This window comes from Odontomachus brunneus, unplaced genomic scaffold, assembly GCF_010583005.1.
Source record: "Odontomachus brunneus isolate Ranch 3 - 2012 unplaced genomic scaffold, Obru_v1 Obru_scaffold_025, whole genome shotgun sequence".
NCBI lineage: Eukaryota > Metazoa > Arthropoda > Insecta > Hymenoptera > Formicidae > Odontomachus > Odontomachus brunneus.
The window spans coordinates 838,168-855,174 of NW_022639475.1; the positions used below are offsets into that span (position 1 = coordinate 838,168).

Genomic DNA, 17,007 nt, shown 5'->3' on the forward strand with positions numbered 1-17,007 from the left:
GAGAGAGCGAGAGAGAGAGAGAGAGAGAGAGAGAGGGAGAGAGAAGAAGGGGGAGGAGAAGTTCCGTTTGGTCGCGAGCGGAGAGCACTGGCCGCGGCTTGTTCCACATCCAGGGAAGAAACATTCTGTAATCAACACAGTGCTCAAGTAAACTCAATAACCGGACTCTTGAAACGTTGAGTGGGGCTACTGTTATCTGTTGATGAAAGCGCTACTCAAGACAAACGACACGTCCGCAGGGGTATCTCACGTACATACTTTCTGGCTCGGTATCTCCGAAAACAGACGTTGCCGGACGTGAGTTGTCGAGCAACAATTGCTTTATCGCCACCTCCTCAGTGTTTGTCAAAATGTTTCTTTTCTCGCGTCGTGTGTACGTATGTATACATATGTACACACATACACGCACACGCCACTTCCAGGATAATTCGTGGAACGCACCGGGCCAACGGTTCTGTCAAATCGCACTTTATCTATTTTATAGGAGCTATTTAAAAAAATTATTTTTAATCGCAGATGTAGATATTAAGGCTCCTTGTACCTCGCCGATCATGTCGGATTTGCGACATCAGAAGCGAGAAATGACGTACTGACGAAAGTTGCGTGCCATTTTTAAGTAAAGATAAATATAGACGAAAGAGCATCTGAGATTGTTTGAGCACACTTGTAAAATTATCCGAAAAATATCCTTTTTTCTTGATTAGTAAATAGTCGTACAATGAATGGTGAAATGAGGCACGTAAAATGATGAAATGAGTCTGTTTATGCTTCATTTCGCCATTTATCACACGATTTATTGACCGTCAAGGGAAAGGGATAGTTTAGAAAGAGAAAATTTTACAAGTGTGCTCAAGTGCTCTTTCGTCCGTATTTATCTTTATTTAGAAATGGCACGCAACTTTCGTCAGCGCGTGTCATTTCTCACTTCTGACGTCACAAATCCAACATGGCCGCGACGGGATACAAGGAGCCTTAAGATATTGAAGAAAGATGTTTCTCCATTTCGTACGTCGCTCTTTGCAAAATGTTCACTCGAAGAAGCGATCGTTGGACGATCGTGTGCTTCTTGTAAATAATTAAATATTTGCATTTTAAGTAAGAGGAAAGTATCGCGAGAAGATATGTAATACGAGCAAGTTGCGAGAGGCGCAATCGTGAAGTAACTATCCGACGCTGTTTGTTTTACATTTCTATCGCACGCAAGAAGAGACCCGGACCCTATTCTTAATCTCCTTATTCCATTCTTCGTGCTCGGCAACATTCGCCGAGTTCCTGAACGTGCTACTTTTCTGTTCGTTCATCTTGTCGGTATTGAGCCGTCCTTCTTCCTTCGTCGAGCCATAAAACCGCCGTTCTTCCTTCGCTACTGCTCGCTACCCTCCGTTTCACCAAACTTTTACTCCAACCGATAGTCCGAGCACAAAAGTTTTCGACCGTTTCGCCCGATTTTCTCATATGACATCTTTCGTTCATGCCGACTGAATTATCGCGTTCGCCCGCTCGATATGAGACAGTAAAGTAGCACTCTCATTTCTCGTCTATTCCGCGTCATTGTTTTCGTTTTTTTACGAGTCTCATTGAGTGATATCTCGCTGTATTTTGCTCCAGAGTCGAAGCTAGTCGTCGGGTCTCTTTCTCTCTCTTTCTGAGAGTTTTATTCATGTTTTTTGCAATACATGATTAATAATTGTGTCTTGGCTGAAATTTAATTTAATCACGTTTATCCAATATTTTTATACTCTGTATATCACCAATTTGTTTCATTATCTTGTAACATTTACTTGTATCATTCTGATACAATTTGGGATATAAGTTCGCGATATAAGTTTCCATTGAAATTTTTCTCCGAAAATTCATAATAAACTTTACTGCACAGAATTTTGTAACCGAAGAATTGATCGATATTCTGATACAAAATTGATTATCCTTTCACATATTCCATTTATGTGCTACTTATATTGCAGAAACTGGAACGCGAGCTTGTTAAAAACTATGCTATATTCCTGGTATAATTTACTATGTTTCTTAGCAATATAGACGTTACTGACTTTGTTTATAACTTACACTCAAATGTAGTAAAATTGAAAAGAATTTATATGAAAAAAAAGAAATTCTATAATATTGTTTCTGTACAATTTTATAGCTAAGTATAACTTTATCTTTCCTTCTGATGATCTTCTACTGTCGAAAAGAATTAATAGTACATGTCAGTACATTATTAAACATATTAGTACATCATTTAACAAAATTATTACGCCAAACTATAATGAAATCGATTTTAAATTTTTAGCAGAAATTCTTGCTGACATATCGAGCAATACAATATTTAAATACCTATCTATGCGCATAAGTCAGAGAACATTGTCTCGTATGAACTAACAGAATATCTCGAAATCTCGTTATTTCCAAATATCTCAATGTAGAATTAAAAGCAACGATGTTATACTCGTATCTGTTCCTTCTCGTGTCCCTCCCGATTTTCCGAAATGTTCAGAGACGTGTATCCCTGGTTAAACCAAAAATAATACAGACAGGTTGGCAGAGGGAAAGAGGGGGGGAGAGAGAGAGAGAGAAAGACAGAGGTAGTAACGAGGAATTTCAATTTAATACATCAGCTGGGAGATTAAAGTGAATATTATTTAACCCGTGTTTCCCGCCCTGGATTGTCGAAGTGTCAATCTTAATTTCACAATACGTCACGCGGATAAGCCGTGATTGGTAATGACGAGCACCGTTTATCAGAATCGCAATATCCACCACCGATTGTGCACCGCCGCGGATCGCGCGCGCGCATCTTGATATTCCGTTAAACGCGCGACCGTATATCGCGCTACCGCGGCTGAACTGTAACTAGTTTGCTCGAATATTCGCGCCGCAATTGTTGCGACTTAATAACGGCCGGAATGCGAGCCCGATTTCCTATTTGTAAATACAACTTGACGTTGGCGCGCGCGCATAAATCCGTGACAGAAGCGACGTTTTGTTCGTCGCCACGCGGGGTCTGCGACCCCCAGAGGCCACGAGCATCGCAATAAATATATGAATCGATAAGTTTTCCAATTACTAATACATACGATTTCACATTGATCAGCGGGAATCCGTTAACGAGACACGAAAACTCACGCCGCACGCGTCGCACCGAACGCGAAGGCACTTCAGCTCGCAGCATAAATTCGCTTCGTACATAAATTCATGCGAAATCATTAGGGAGAATTTTATAGGGTGTTGTGTTTGGTGTGCATAACTTCAGGGATGAATTTAGTTACGCGCGAGAGAGCAATTTCTTTCCTTCTGTTCTCCCTCCTTTTCCTCGTTTCTTTTGCTTCTTTTCCTCCTCTTAAGAAGCGAAGTGATCTCTTCGCTGCAGGGAGCTTTCGCGCGGGGCGAATCGACGCATTTCGTACGTTCGACCGATGCAATCTGATCAAATCGGTCTAATTTCATCCTCCTCGAACGATCGTTAACGCGAGATATGGAAATTCTGAAACGAACAATGGCGGCCAACTATTGTTATCCAGGAGTCTGATGCCTTTTTAAATGTGGCTAATCAATGAGATACCTAGCTGTCTCGATGAGCTTATTCCCAGCTTCTCGCACGATCAATAATGGCATACTCCTCTTCGTCTGAGAGGGATGTAGAGAGGATCTTTAGACTAATAACACACACACACACACATACACGCGCGCGCGAACGCACACCCACACGCCGGAATTTGATTCCTGAATCGCCTGGTTAATCAAAACGGGATCGATAAAGCTAAGCCGGACTCGGGCTTACCGATAAACGAGACATTTAGTGCTGTCTGCTTGCGATCTGCACCCACGCCGCACGAGTATCGCACAAATTTGTAACGAACTCCTCTATCCTCCTCGCCCCCAGGAATCGAACCTCACAAAAGGGGCGAAGCGCGTTTTCGCGAGCGAGCCGAATTAATTGATGGAGAAACGAAGGAAGACGAAGAAAGAGAAGAAGAAGGAAAAAAGAAGATGCTTGAGAGTAGCAAATCCGCCGAGAGAATTCCGTTTCCGACCTCGAGCTTCGTCACGACGGGAGAGAGGGGGGAGGGATGAGATATCGCAAGAATTCCGATAGAAGAGCGTCACTCGATACCGGGCCGCATGTCTTTTCCGAAAAACGTGCCGTGAGACGCGCCATGAAGCGACCTCGTCGCCCGATCTATCGAGATTCTCGGCGGTGTGCCATCTTTCCCGTTATTCATACATCTAAGTGCTGCCAGGTTCATTTACAATATATGTAATAGCTATTAATAAATCCAGATTAAAAAGGCTAACGAAGTGCGGGTAAAGTCAAAGGCATTTAGTTAGCGAGGATCTTCTTTTTTATTTTTCTCTCACGTTCTTCTTTCCATTTCCTCTCTCTCTCTCTCTCTTTCTCTTTCTCTCTTTCTCTCTCTCTCTCTCTCTCTTGCATCCTCTTTTCACTTGTCTTTTCTTCCGCGCGCAGCTCTTTCCCTCTTCTTACCTATCCTCACTTGTCGACTAGAACGAACGTTGAGTAAATTAGCGCGTCACCGGCCTTCTCCACCGACCTATTCTGTTGCTCTCTTTTATCCTCCTCTTCGCGAGAGTGTATGCGCGTGCGTGTATGGGACGACGCGCTTCAGAAGAAAGCTCCTTCGATTCCTTACGTAAAAGCCAAGGCGTGGGAAGACGGGGGGAGGGGAAGAGGGTAGGGGCAAGGGGATTAAGTTAACTTTTAAATAGGTCAACTTTACGCATTGTACGTCGCGCGAGTGTGCACGTACGTGCGCGACTACACTTTCAGTTATCGTCGCGACTATCAAAGGAAGACCGGATAGTGAATTATACAATGGCCCGCCCTCGCTCGTCCAGGTTGATTTTGTTCTCTCTTTCTTCCGTTTTTTCTCCCCTTTCTTCCCCAGAACTTGCCATCCGTTCATTCGCTTCCGTCTTCGAACTCCCCAACATTGTTCCTTTCCGGTGTGGCTCGAGTAGATTAGATAAGGGTAGAGTAAAACGACCAATAGCCGGCACTCAGGTTGTTTCTTGCGCGGACTTTACCGAATATCAAGGTGTATGGCGATTTATTAGTTACTTATTAGTTATTTTATTTCTGTTAATCTCTTTGCGCGTACACGGTTATACTTCTTTCTATAACATATGGCGCAGTCTGAATCTGGCGGATCTGGACAACTTTGAATTGTGAAAACCATTTATTATAATTTAACTTTGAATTATTTATTATAATTTATATCTATTATAGCAGTGTTCAATAAAGCTTAATATAGTAATAATAATAATAACCATCACAACTTTGATGAAAATCAGTAGGCGGTATTGATAGTCGTTACTTAAAATTCCCTCCACGTGAGATACTCAAATCTGCATATAGTATTTTAGATTTGAGTTTTTTTACTTGTATTATATAATATATGCGACTCTAGATTCGTAGCCACGAATATTCAGCTGAGAAGCTCGCATCTATCTCTGAATTTAAAGTAGAGTATCTCACCAGAGGGCAAGCTTCAAGTAACGACTATGAAAATAGATAAATATTTTTGGACATACATCTTCTTCCTCAAAGCCTCAGCTATAAGATGATAGTGCAATAAAATCAACATTTGCAAACAGATTTGCGCCAGTAAATTTACGAAAGTAAATTTACGAAATGTACGAAAGTAGACTGGTGGGCAAATGTTCGCTCGAGTCCCACGCAATCAACATTGTCAACGCGAAAGGTTAATTATGATTTCTTTATTATTTATCTACTTACTTATTATTTATCTGTATATATTCCCATGCGCCTTATAATACCTAACAAAATTCGTGCAAGAATGACAAGAACAGGTCGCGTGCGTGCGAGTGCCGTTCTATTCCGTCGTTTTACTCTACTTTGAGCGCGAGCGACTGGTGGACCCGAACAGGACGAAGATTCAAGAGATAGCTATAATTCGAAATCGATGCCTCTCTCTTTCGAGTCTCTCTAGAGAACGTTCCAGCTCCGCGAACGACCGTTCGGCGACTCGTGATGGCGGATCTCGCCAGGAGCTCGGATTTTTCCGCGGAGCGTCGCGTTAATTGCGACGTACAATTACGGGACTTGAGTTTAACGTTTGGAAATTACGAGGACGCGGGTAAGAAGGAAGGACGCTGTTCGATCGGCGAGTGCTCGGGCGAAGGGGCGAGGCGCGCGGCCAGAGGAAGGAAAGCGCGGATCCTCGGCGAATTGATAAAAAGGACGTTGAAGTGGCCGCGACGAAGTTTGTATGTGTAGCTGGCCCGGCGCGCGCTACGTGCAATATGAATTATGTAAAACCGAACTAAAGACGGCGTCCCAGTAAATGAATCTCCCTCGTGGATCCTCTTACCGCGGATAAGTGCGAATCATGTCCCCGTCACGTCGATGATTGCGCTAATGAACTGCAATCGCATTTCCGTGGTAAGCGTCCGCTCAGAAAATAATAATTACGCGAGCGCGATACACCAGCCGGTGCTGACTGGCGCGCTCGTGAATCGAACGGACGAGAGAGGCGCAGTCGCGCGTTACCGAATTCTAACGAATGATTTCGTTTAATTGCAGGTAACTTCGCTGGCTACGCGTCAATTAATCTTCCGCTATTGTGTGTACAGTTCGCCGTTCTCAATGTGTTCCACTGATAATTTAATAGATAGGTAAGTTTTGAACGTTGCCGCAATGCTCGCCAATTATGCAGTTCGCGTATAATCACTAATTATAGCTGAATTACGCCGAGCGCGGCTGCATCGGTCCTCAGTCGGAAGCAGTTGCATCGGATAACGCGAATCATATGGAGAGGGAGGAGAAGGGTTCTCTTGCCGCGTTCTTTCTTTCTTTTTTTTTTTATTATTGTCCGTTATCCCTGAAGGTTCTCGGGCCACAGTATGCGGAATAAGGAGCTTGACGTAGGTTGGGGTAAAAAGTAAAAATAATACAGGACCACAAAAAAATAAAAAGTTTTTTTCACCGGAAAGAGGAGTCGTTATTTTTTGTATATTTCGACGGGCTGAAACCGAATATGACTTTTAAAATAACGTAGCACGTCCAGTTTTTGTTACAACGGACAAAAAGGCTCAAAATCAAGCATTTTTCATATTCTACACAGGACATACTCGCTGTGATTAAATTTTCTTATCTTAAATTTTCTTGTCTTAAAAACAATAATCATATACGAAGTACTTTATTTCAGTGAGTCTCCTTGACTTTTACACATGGGACATTGATGATTAATGTTATCCTGTACGTAAGAGACGAGAGAACTCACAGAAATCACGCATCCTGTATATATAACTTAATATTTCGCTTATTAAAAGTTTTCCAACACATTAATGTACATAATTATAGCTGAGGAAATTTAATCACAATGTGCACGCCCTATGTAAAATATGAAAAATGCTTAATTTTTAGCTTTATTCGCCCGTTGTAACAAAAACTTGACGTGCTACGTTATTTTAAAAGTCGTATCCAGTTCCAGAATGTCGAAATACATAAAAAATAGTGGTTCTTCTTTAAAAAGACTTTTTATTTCTTTGTGGTCCTGTGCAATTCATCTCGCTCTTACACTTATACTTCAGCTCCCTCATACCGGGAGTATTTCTCTTTTAAGTAAGGGGAAACACTTCCGCTGTAAGGGAGCTGGGCTATAGGCGTAAGCGAGATAAATTAGTTTTACTTCTTGTTGTATTGTAGACGAACCTTTAGCTTACGCGCGCGTGGCGCGGGCAGGCGGCGTAACTTTCCGACGCGCGCTCGTGGATAATTTGTTGTTTATTAAACCGTCGGAAAGGGGGGAGCCGCGAGTATACGTTAAAAGGAGAACTTCGACCGCCTCGCGCTCCATACACGCGTGTATATAATTGGTCGAAATATACAATACATAGTTTACGTATTTTTTCTCAGCTGACCTCAACCCGTACGCGCGGGGTAGCGGAATTCCTCCGGCCGCGTTTCAAATGGGTTTATATTAAAGGGACCGTGCATGTAAATTGGCTATCCGCAGTGATTCACAATTGTTAGCGGAGCAATTATCTTTTAAATTGTACGAGCCCATTGTTATTTCAATTAAATCGAACTATTCGGAAACACAGAGATAAACATAGCGTTTGTAAAAATAGTGACTAAAAAAAAAGGAATTTTAAGAACGCCACTTTCGAGATCGGGCATTTCTCTCATTGTTAAATACTAAAAGACCATCGGCACCGAGCGAAATTTCGCAGCTCATCAAATCCCTTAGCTATAGGAGACTTCTCGCGGCGAATTTTGATCGACGTAAAGGTATTATGATACATCATGCGCCATGTGTGTGTACTTTTAACATTACAATTACATGAAAAAATGCTTTTGCATCAACATTTTTTGATTCAGCGGTGTAATTGAAACTGATGCTTTAATAGAAATAAGTAACTATAATTGAGACTAATGCTCTAATAGGAATAAACTAATAACAACAAGCTAATATGAGTTATCAAAACAACAGTATCTCATATTGATTCAGTAATACTATTATCGAATTGAGCAGCTTCATTTCAATCAGACTAATGCTTTTGATATACAATAGTATCTTTTCTACTATGTTATGTAGAGTTGCTTGTACGATCTCCAACTTTACCTAGATTTTGCAACTTTACATAGGAGACCTCTAATAAATTGTATTTCCACTGGGTATTAACTGACGAGATCTGTCCCAGAGCGCTGAATATATTATACTATAGTAAAAGTAATTAGTTTCCAGGCATGTATGATGTCTGAACAATTTTGCAATATTTCTGCAGGGTTTATTCTGGTGCTGTCGATAAACGACATTTTTTTATTAGCTACGATTATTTATACGATCTTTAACTTTACAAAGCTGAAAATTGCATGAAACCTTTAGCAAATTCTTCTTGTATTGATATTTACTCAAATCTGAGATCCGTCCCAGAATATTGAATCGATTACGCTGTAATAATAAGTTTCTAGACGAACATGATGTCTGAGAAATTCTGCAACACTTCTGCAAGGTTTATTCCAATCAGACCGGTACTGTTGGTACAACAGCATTTTTTTACTGCATACGGTTACTTACACAATTTTTAACTTTACACAACACACATGAAGCTGAAAATCGTATAAATCTTGAATAAATTCTTGCATTGGTCTTTATCTAAAAAGATCTGCCCCAGAGCGCTGAATGGGGAAGAATTGCTGAAATCGTATCGGTTTCTTAAACTGTACCTTATCAATTTCTTTATTATTATTGAACGTGAATAACATTTAACGTGAATAACATTTAACGGTAAAAAATGAGAAGTAAATGAGCAATGAGACACATAAAAGTTTTATAAAAGATATATTTTGTTTCGTGTGTGCTAAAAACATCTAAAAGTATCAAGTACGATTTAGAAGACCGATGCGATTTCGACAACCTAAATGATGCTATACCCTTATAGAAATATCACACTAAGAATCATTGATAATTACTTATTATCCAGTATTTTTAATACTGAAAATAAGTAATTCTTCTTTCAATGATTCTTAGTATGATATTTCTATAAGGGTAATAATAGTAACAAGTTTCGCGATGTGTGTATATGTGTGTGTGCATGAGAAACGCCTGAAAAATATTTTGCAACAGCTGATATAATTTATGTGTATAATTTCAGATCGCGCCGTTATCTCGACGAAGATCCGAATGTGGTGCACGCGCAGAAAATCGTCGGCTGCACGTTGAGCACTCCGTGAAGCGTGAAGCAAACGATTCTCACGATGGTCGAGTCGGACGAAAGATCCGCAACACATTGCCTCTCATCTTCGTTGCTTGTTAACAAGGATATTAGTTGTAAATTGTAACTATATATATAAATGTGTATGCGCGCGCGCGCGTGCGTGTGCGTGTGTGTGTATGTGTGTGTGATCGCTGCTTCGATAATCGACGATAATCGAAGCGGAATGAAAATTAACGAATAATTTAACAGTTGATTCGCGCGTGAACGACGAAAGGAGCACGCGAACTCCTTTGATTCTGGGGAATTCCGCGTATCCCTTCTCTTAATTCCTCTGCTAGAACTTCTTTGAAAATTTAACCGAGCGTCATTTCGTTTTACGAGTCTCCCGACTTTCGGTTTCGAATTCAATTCGATGGTCCCGTAACTGAATTTAACTTTCAATTGTAGCCTACACCCCAATTAGAGCGGGAAACGAAGTTTTCTTATCCATTTGCAACTTTATCCGCTTAATTTGTCAAAGCCGTGTTTAATTTTCGCCCGCTCGCTCTCGCTCGGCTGGCAGAGAGCTATTCGCGTCGTTGTACATTTTTATCGCGTTTACCCATTTCAGTGCGACTAGTTTTTAATCATTCCGAAAGCTCTGTGCACATATGTACCGATCGCATTTCGAATTTCGGTTGTACATATATACGCTGTACAAAATGTCGTCGAGGCTAAATTTCAACGCGGGATAAATGATTCGTGGGCGAGCCCAAAGCGACGAGAATAATGATCGTGAGAGATCGGCAATGTGCGCGAAGCGTTGCGCCAAAAAAACAAAGACGCAAATCGCATTTATATCATTATATTTATTAATTATTTGTGCGGAGAACGGAAAAAGGAAAAACAAGTACGGATATATTCCTGATTAGCGTAAGCTTGCGAAGTAGCGAGCTGAAATGCGTTTCCTTGTATTCTAAGCTTTTAAGTAGTCAGTAGTAGTTCTCTACGTGGCTCCCCTCTAATTCGTGAATCATTTCGCCTTGGCTGCGCACAATCGAGATTCGCTGTGCGGCGCGCTTACACTCTCGCTAGTGAAAGAAACGTAATTTCTCGCCTCGAGCCGATTAATAGCGCGGCAGACGGGACATTTTACCTCGACGAGAGGACGAGATTTCACGTAGTGAAATCTCACGATGGTGTGTTTCTCGCGACGATTCCTCGCGAGGGAAGGGACAGATAGAGAGAGAGAGAGAGAGAAAGAGAGAGAGAGAAATACAGTTGCAACGAATGACAAGATTGTCCGATTATACGAGATATCGCGAAATTTAGTGCATAGTTACTGTGCAATTAACAATCTCGGATCTGTTTTCCGCCAATCAATAGTTTCCTTCACGCGTCGTGCCGGTGTGACGGACGGCAAAATGTGCGTTATGCTGATTTCTATCTGAACCTAACACACCCCCATAGACATATCATCTTACACGGAATGCCCCGTGAAAATATGGCCTCTCTTACCAAAATATCTGTCTCGGAGAAGCAATAACACGCGCGCGAGTCTCTTGCTGTTTTGTCGGTAAACGGAGCGCGAGCGCGCGCGCGGGACCTTTGTTGGCTCGCCGGTTTCGCACCAAAAGTCGCAAGACGCGCTCTCGGCAAGTGCGCGATACTGCCCGCGAAAAGTACTCGAGTGCGTTAGAGAGCACTGAATAGGCACCCATATTGAATATATTCGTATGTAACATCGCGTACCGCTAATGTTTGCAATCGTCGCTTCCGGGGTGGGACAGGGGAGGAGGAGGAGGAGAGAGAGAGAGAGAGAGAGAGAGATATTAACTGTGTTCTTCTAAGATAAATAGAAATACGGAGCAGGCTTCCACGTCGCACATTCCTATATTACGTACGCTTTCGCGCTCAGCACGATCCATTCCGACCTAGTATCGCTATGATATACCGTATATATTATAAATGCGCATCATTGTGGAGCCCGCTTCGCGCGGCCTAAGGTGGACTTTACGACAAGGCCGCTCCATCATTTAACGGATTGTTCTCTTGTCTTCGCCTCATGAGACATAATTGATTTCTATTATTGTGTTACTATGTTATCAGAGAGAGAGAGAGAGAGAGAGAGAGAGAGAGAGAGAGAGAAGGAGGAGGAGAAGGAAATATATATCTTCATTTTCGATAACCTGCGTCTGTATGCGAACGCGTGAGCACAGGAAAAGCGCGTGAAATTGGATTGTAAAGTATCCGTCACGTGCGCTATGAGTTCAACGTACTCGCTCGCGGGTTAATAATAAAAAAAAAAATCCCTTCGATGTTCTTCGAGCGATAGCACAGTTTAGGGTGTAAGAATTCGCGTCGGGGACGACTAACGCACGGGTACATATGCCAGGTGTTGCGCGTTAATTCACCCAGCAACATCCGCCGGTAGTCGGACGCGAGCGATGAGAACACTCGTCTAGCTCTAAAGATCGAACTTACGCAAGATAAGATCCACGTTTTAGCATGCAAAAGTAATACACATGGTACTACGAGATATTATCAATTCGCGAGTTTGTATATAAATCTGTACACTAAGAGAGAGAGAGAGAGAGAGAGAGAGAGAGAGAGAAAGACACATGACACTTCGTCGTGCAGATGTAATAAAGAGAAAAAAAAAGAAAAAAAAGAAGAAAATGAAAAAAGAAGAAAAGAAAGAAAAAAGAAAATAAATTGTTCTGACCAAATGCATAGTTACGATTATTGTAATCGCGTATGGATGCGTCATAAACGTAGCGTCACTTAATAATTTAATCATTCGCACGGATATGCGGAGTACGAGAGGCTGACGACGAAGCAAACGAGACCCCGACACGAAGAGGAATCTCTCTCTCATCGATCAGTCGCTTTAACGCGCGGTCGTAACCTAGTGCGGTCCGTTGATTTCTCCGCTCGGAGTTATTAGCATGGACTCTCGACGCCGCCAGTCGTCGCGCGGAGGGATGCTTTTCGGTCATTTGAATTGTACGGCAAATATCGTTGATACGATATTTGCCGTACAATTCAAGCTAACAACGGCAGCTAATAACGGCCATGGAACTTACTTGCGATTCTGCAACTTCAAGGAGAAACTGCGGAGGAACCCCGCATGCGAACTCTCATCGCATGGCGCGTAACTGATCAAGGGGAAAAATGTGTACATACGATTCTCCGGAACTGGTCTTGTCAGTTTCTTCGTGGCGCCTCGTATACGCGTAGGATAAACTCAAATTTGCTTTTCAAACGACAATATCTGTATGTTAAGAGAGAAAAAAGTAGGAAGGAAAGAGAGAGAGAGAGAGAGAGAGAAAGAGAAAGAGAAAGGGAGAGAGAAAGAGAGATAACAAGAGAACGAAAGAGCCGGACAGAAAGAGAGAGAAAGAGAGCAACACGTGTGCCTCGCGTTGTAAGCTTACGATATATTGTTGTAATATACGCGCGATACTATTCGCCCGGCTTATCACATACGTCACTCGAAGGGACTCCAATTTCGATTTTCGTCTTTATAGCTTCGCTCTCGATCTGACAAGAGCGGGTGTAACTGCACGTCCTTCGTCGATTATTCGTGTCCATGTTGTACTTTCGGTCTAATGTATACACATTGTAATTTTATACTAAATAATAGTCTTTACTACCTCTGTAAACACTATTTAGATACATCGAATTCATGTTATACATATGTGTATGTATATATCTGTGTGTATATACTGATTAAGGCGCCGTTGGAACAAATTGTTTGATAACTAATACAAGCATAATCAATGTTTTGTGTCTAAATTCGCGCGTTTGAAGTGTAATTACCTACTCCAACAGTTCACCGTTATATTATTTTGTTGCTTTATTATCATCATTGTTATGTGCTTTTACCATCATAATATTAATATAATTTATCAAAAGTTTGTATGATATACTTTTTTCGCTCGTAAAAAAAGAACAAAACTCAGCGGACTGTAACTGCGGCAAAAGTGACTAACGAGATGACCGAAAAATATCTTACTGCCCCTCAGTTCCCAGGTATATCTTCGAATATGAAGTTTATGTATTTCTTACACGAATATAAATCAAGACTCGTGAAATGCCAAAACTTACGATGAAGTTTGTCGAGTTGCACCGCGTAAACAAAAACTATATTTGATTGATACTTGTGCCATTCGGAAGTGAGGACTTTTATTTTAATTTATGTATATATAAATTGCGATTTCTTTCACTTAATTATTAACGTACAAACTTTAAAAGTTACATACGTCTTCTCGACTTTTATCGCCCACAGAGAGAGTGCATGAATCGTAGTATGTATACACGACATTCATTAAAAAACAAATAGAAAGTTGAAGGTTTTCTCCTTAAAATGTATTTAATATATATCTCATACAAATAAATTTGCAATGTAAAAGCTCAGCCCAAACAATGATGAGATTGAAGATGGGACGATTGCTACATTTCTCGCTTTGACGCGATATATTTTCGCGAAAACGACAGCAACGCTAGAGTAGAGGCCTCAAGTTGCAAAATGCTTCTCGAATCTTGTTATCGTAACTTTTGCCGAGGTTACAAACCGTTGAATTACCGTTGAATTCTACTTATTCTTTATAATCGAAGAAAGTGATCTTTAAGTTTTTATGTGTGATGTATAATATCTCTGAAGTACCGTTGAGTAGTACTGTTTGAAAATAAGACTCTACTCCCACGTAGCACAAAGCACTTGCAAAGCGTTTACATAGCGCTTTTATAGCAGTAAGACACCTGCAAAAGCGCTTTCTGAGCGCTTTGTAGACGCTACTGTGCTACTTGGGCTGGCTTGCCGTCGAGTCGTAAAATTTAAAAATAAAATAGCATCTGTGTGTGTGACATTGAAGTCAGTCGAAAAATCGACTCAACTGTATGTACAAAATGGTTGGTTTACCGTCGAAGAGGCTCGAAAATTTAACCATATTTCTCGACTGACTCAACATTGGAACATCAGAAATTACCTTTGACTTGCGCTGAGTTGCGATCTCTATTTTCCGTTGGGGACATAACCGGGGCCTTTTCGCGGGACTTCCGATTGCATTATTCAACTTGGACGAATACTTAGAAAACAACGGCGAATTGAATAAAACATTCGAACGTAAATCAGTGATTTTTATCGTTTCCCGCACGTTTCGCGCCCATTTAAAACCCGAGACAATCCGTTTAATTGTATCGCTTACCCGACGTTCACTTCCATTTGCGCTCTTGTAAAGAGTGCCCGACGCGCCATCTAGCAGCGTGGCGAACAACGAATGCGTGTTGAGTCTTAACTAATACCTCCTGTACACAAGACGCGGAAACGCTTGCTGCACGCAAAAAGCGATGTGATAGCCAATCAGCGTGCCGTAAGAGCTGGAAATTTATTAATTACCTATAGCCTGTCGCTACTTGCCGCGCGACAGGCATTTAAATATGAACTTGAGATGATTTTGAGAATAATCGATAAGAAATATAAGATCCGGCTATAGGTTTGTTCCACAGACTTCTAAATAATATTTAGACCGCTAATTAGGTATAGTTTAATTAAGGATTGTTTGGTCGGAAAAATACCGTTTGCCATCTTTGAAAGGACCTCGTATACGTGACCTGAGTGGCAATGTGTGAGTGGGAGGAAGCAATATACTATAGTGCGTGTCATTACTACTATATGATACGGTCCTTTCAAAGATGGCCGCCCGATATTTTTCCGATCACTCGCTAAATACGAATATTAGCAGTCTAATTTATATATAGAAGTCTGTAGTTTATTTACGTTGCTTTCATTCTTGACACTTTTGCATCAGGCTAAAATACGCAACATCGACGTGCTCGAAGCAAGGACCAATGACATGCGAGAGATTTGTTCTTTTTAGCTGCTCCTGAACTACATATCTAGATGCACGATACACGGCACTAAATCGAACAAACTTATTCTTTTTATTTCCGTTCATGGACGTAGTATACATGGACCCCGCATACGGCCAGAAAAGTGAAGCCAATATGTAGAAAGAGACCATAGACTCCGCATACAATCAGAAAAGAGAAGTCATATGTACAGCCTAAAGATGCCCGATTCTTAATTGATTCAATTATTTCCCGAACAAATTTAGGGAAAAAGGGTTGTTCGTGCTGCTTGTATGTTTCATACTTCTCGCTTTTAAAAAGAGATGGACATCTAATCAGATGCTTAAAAGAAACAATCGAGTTGGTTGTCTCGTTTTTGCTTCTTCGAAACATTCCAATATTCTTCTGTCTATTTTTAAATACGAAAAATGCGAATAAGCCTATTTTTGGGGAAAGAATCGAATCGATTCAGAATCGGGCATCTCTAGTACAGCCCCTCTGTTCTTTAGGTTTATTCTTTTTCGAAGAACATACTGAACTAATGGAGTGTATGAAGTTGGCACCCCACTTTTTAAAATTTATAATTTTGAAAGTTGTTCCAGATTGTTCTGACTTTGTACCACATTGTTCCAAAGTGATATTGCTTCATTCGAAACGGTTTTCGAATAAAACAAAAAAAATGATTTTTTGAGCTGGCACCCCACTTTTCGAAAATCGAACATTCTGATACCGCAATAGATTGTTCTAGTTGTTCCAAACATTGTTCCAAAAGGACAAATCCGTAAGTTGAATTATAAGTCCAAAAAATGAAAAAAATGTTTTTGACCTGGCACCTCATTTTTTGAAAATAAAGCATTCCGATACCGATAGATTGTTCTAGTTGTTCCAAAAATTGTTCCAAAAACACAAATCAATAAGTTTAATTATAAGCCCGAAAAATTAAAAAAAAGTTTTTTGACAAACAGTCTATCGGACCAAGAGTAAACTTATACTATCTTTCTTGTTCCAACCAAGATCTTTTTGTTCTGAGTTGTTCTAGGCTTAAGAATTATAGTTCTAGAGTATGAGACTCATAAGATCATTCGTTCTCCGAAAATTCGTAAAAAAATCGATTTGACAGTACTCGACGTCAAGAGTAAACACATGCTTCCTTTCTTGTTCCAACCGAGATCTTTTTGTTCTGAGTTATACTAGGCTTAAACGACGAAGCAACTTGTTGCGTAAAAAGCCAAAAAAACTTTCTGTTCAAGCTAAAGGCAATGTAAATATATGTATTTATGTAGAAACATAAAATATTTTTAACCCTCCGTTTGCATTATGTTTTTTACTAACGCCATTTGCATGGTGACGCCTTTAAGTCCTGTAACATTTTTTTGTTAAACTCATCTAAAAAATCTGAAAAAATTTTGGGATACTCTAGAGAAATTATATTTTATGTTCCAATAGTTACTTTAGTCATTTATTAACAATTTT

The 17,007-nt window shown here is 40.7% G+C and overlaps 1 protein-coding gene across 2 annotated transcripts in view; it reads left to right on the forward strand.

The window, feature by feature from the left end:
* LOC116842462 overlaps positions 1-13,601 on the forward strand; it is a 259,941-nt gene extending 246,340 nt beyond the window's left edge. For both annotated transcript variants that reach the window (XM_032811712.1, XM_032811711.1), the window contains 2 exons: positions 6,563-6,654; positions 9,640-13,601. In XM_032811712.1, coding sequence (XP_032667603.1) covers positions 6,563-6,639 — 77 coding nt within the window. In that variant the 3' untranslated portion in view covers positions 6,640-6,654; positions 9,640-13,601. The remainder of the gene's footprint in view (positions 1-6,562; positions 6,655-9,639) is intronic.
* Positions 13,602-17,007: the final 3,406 nt, after the last annotated feature.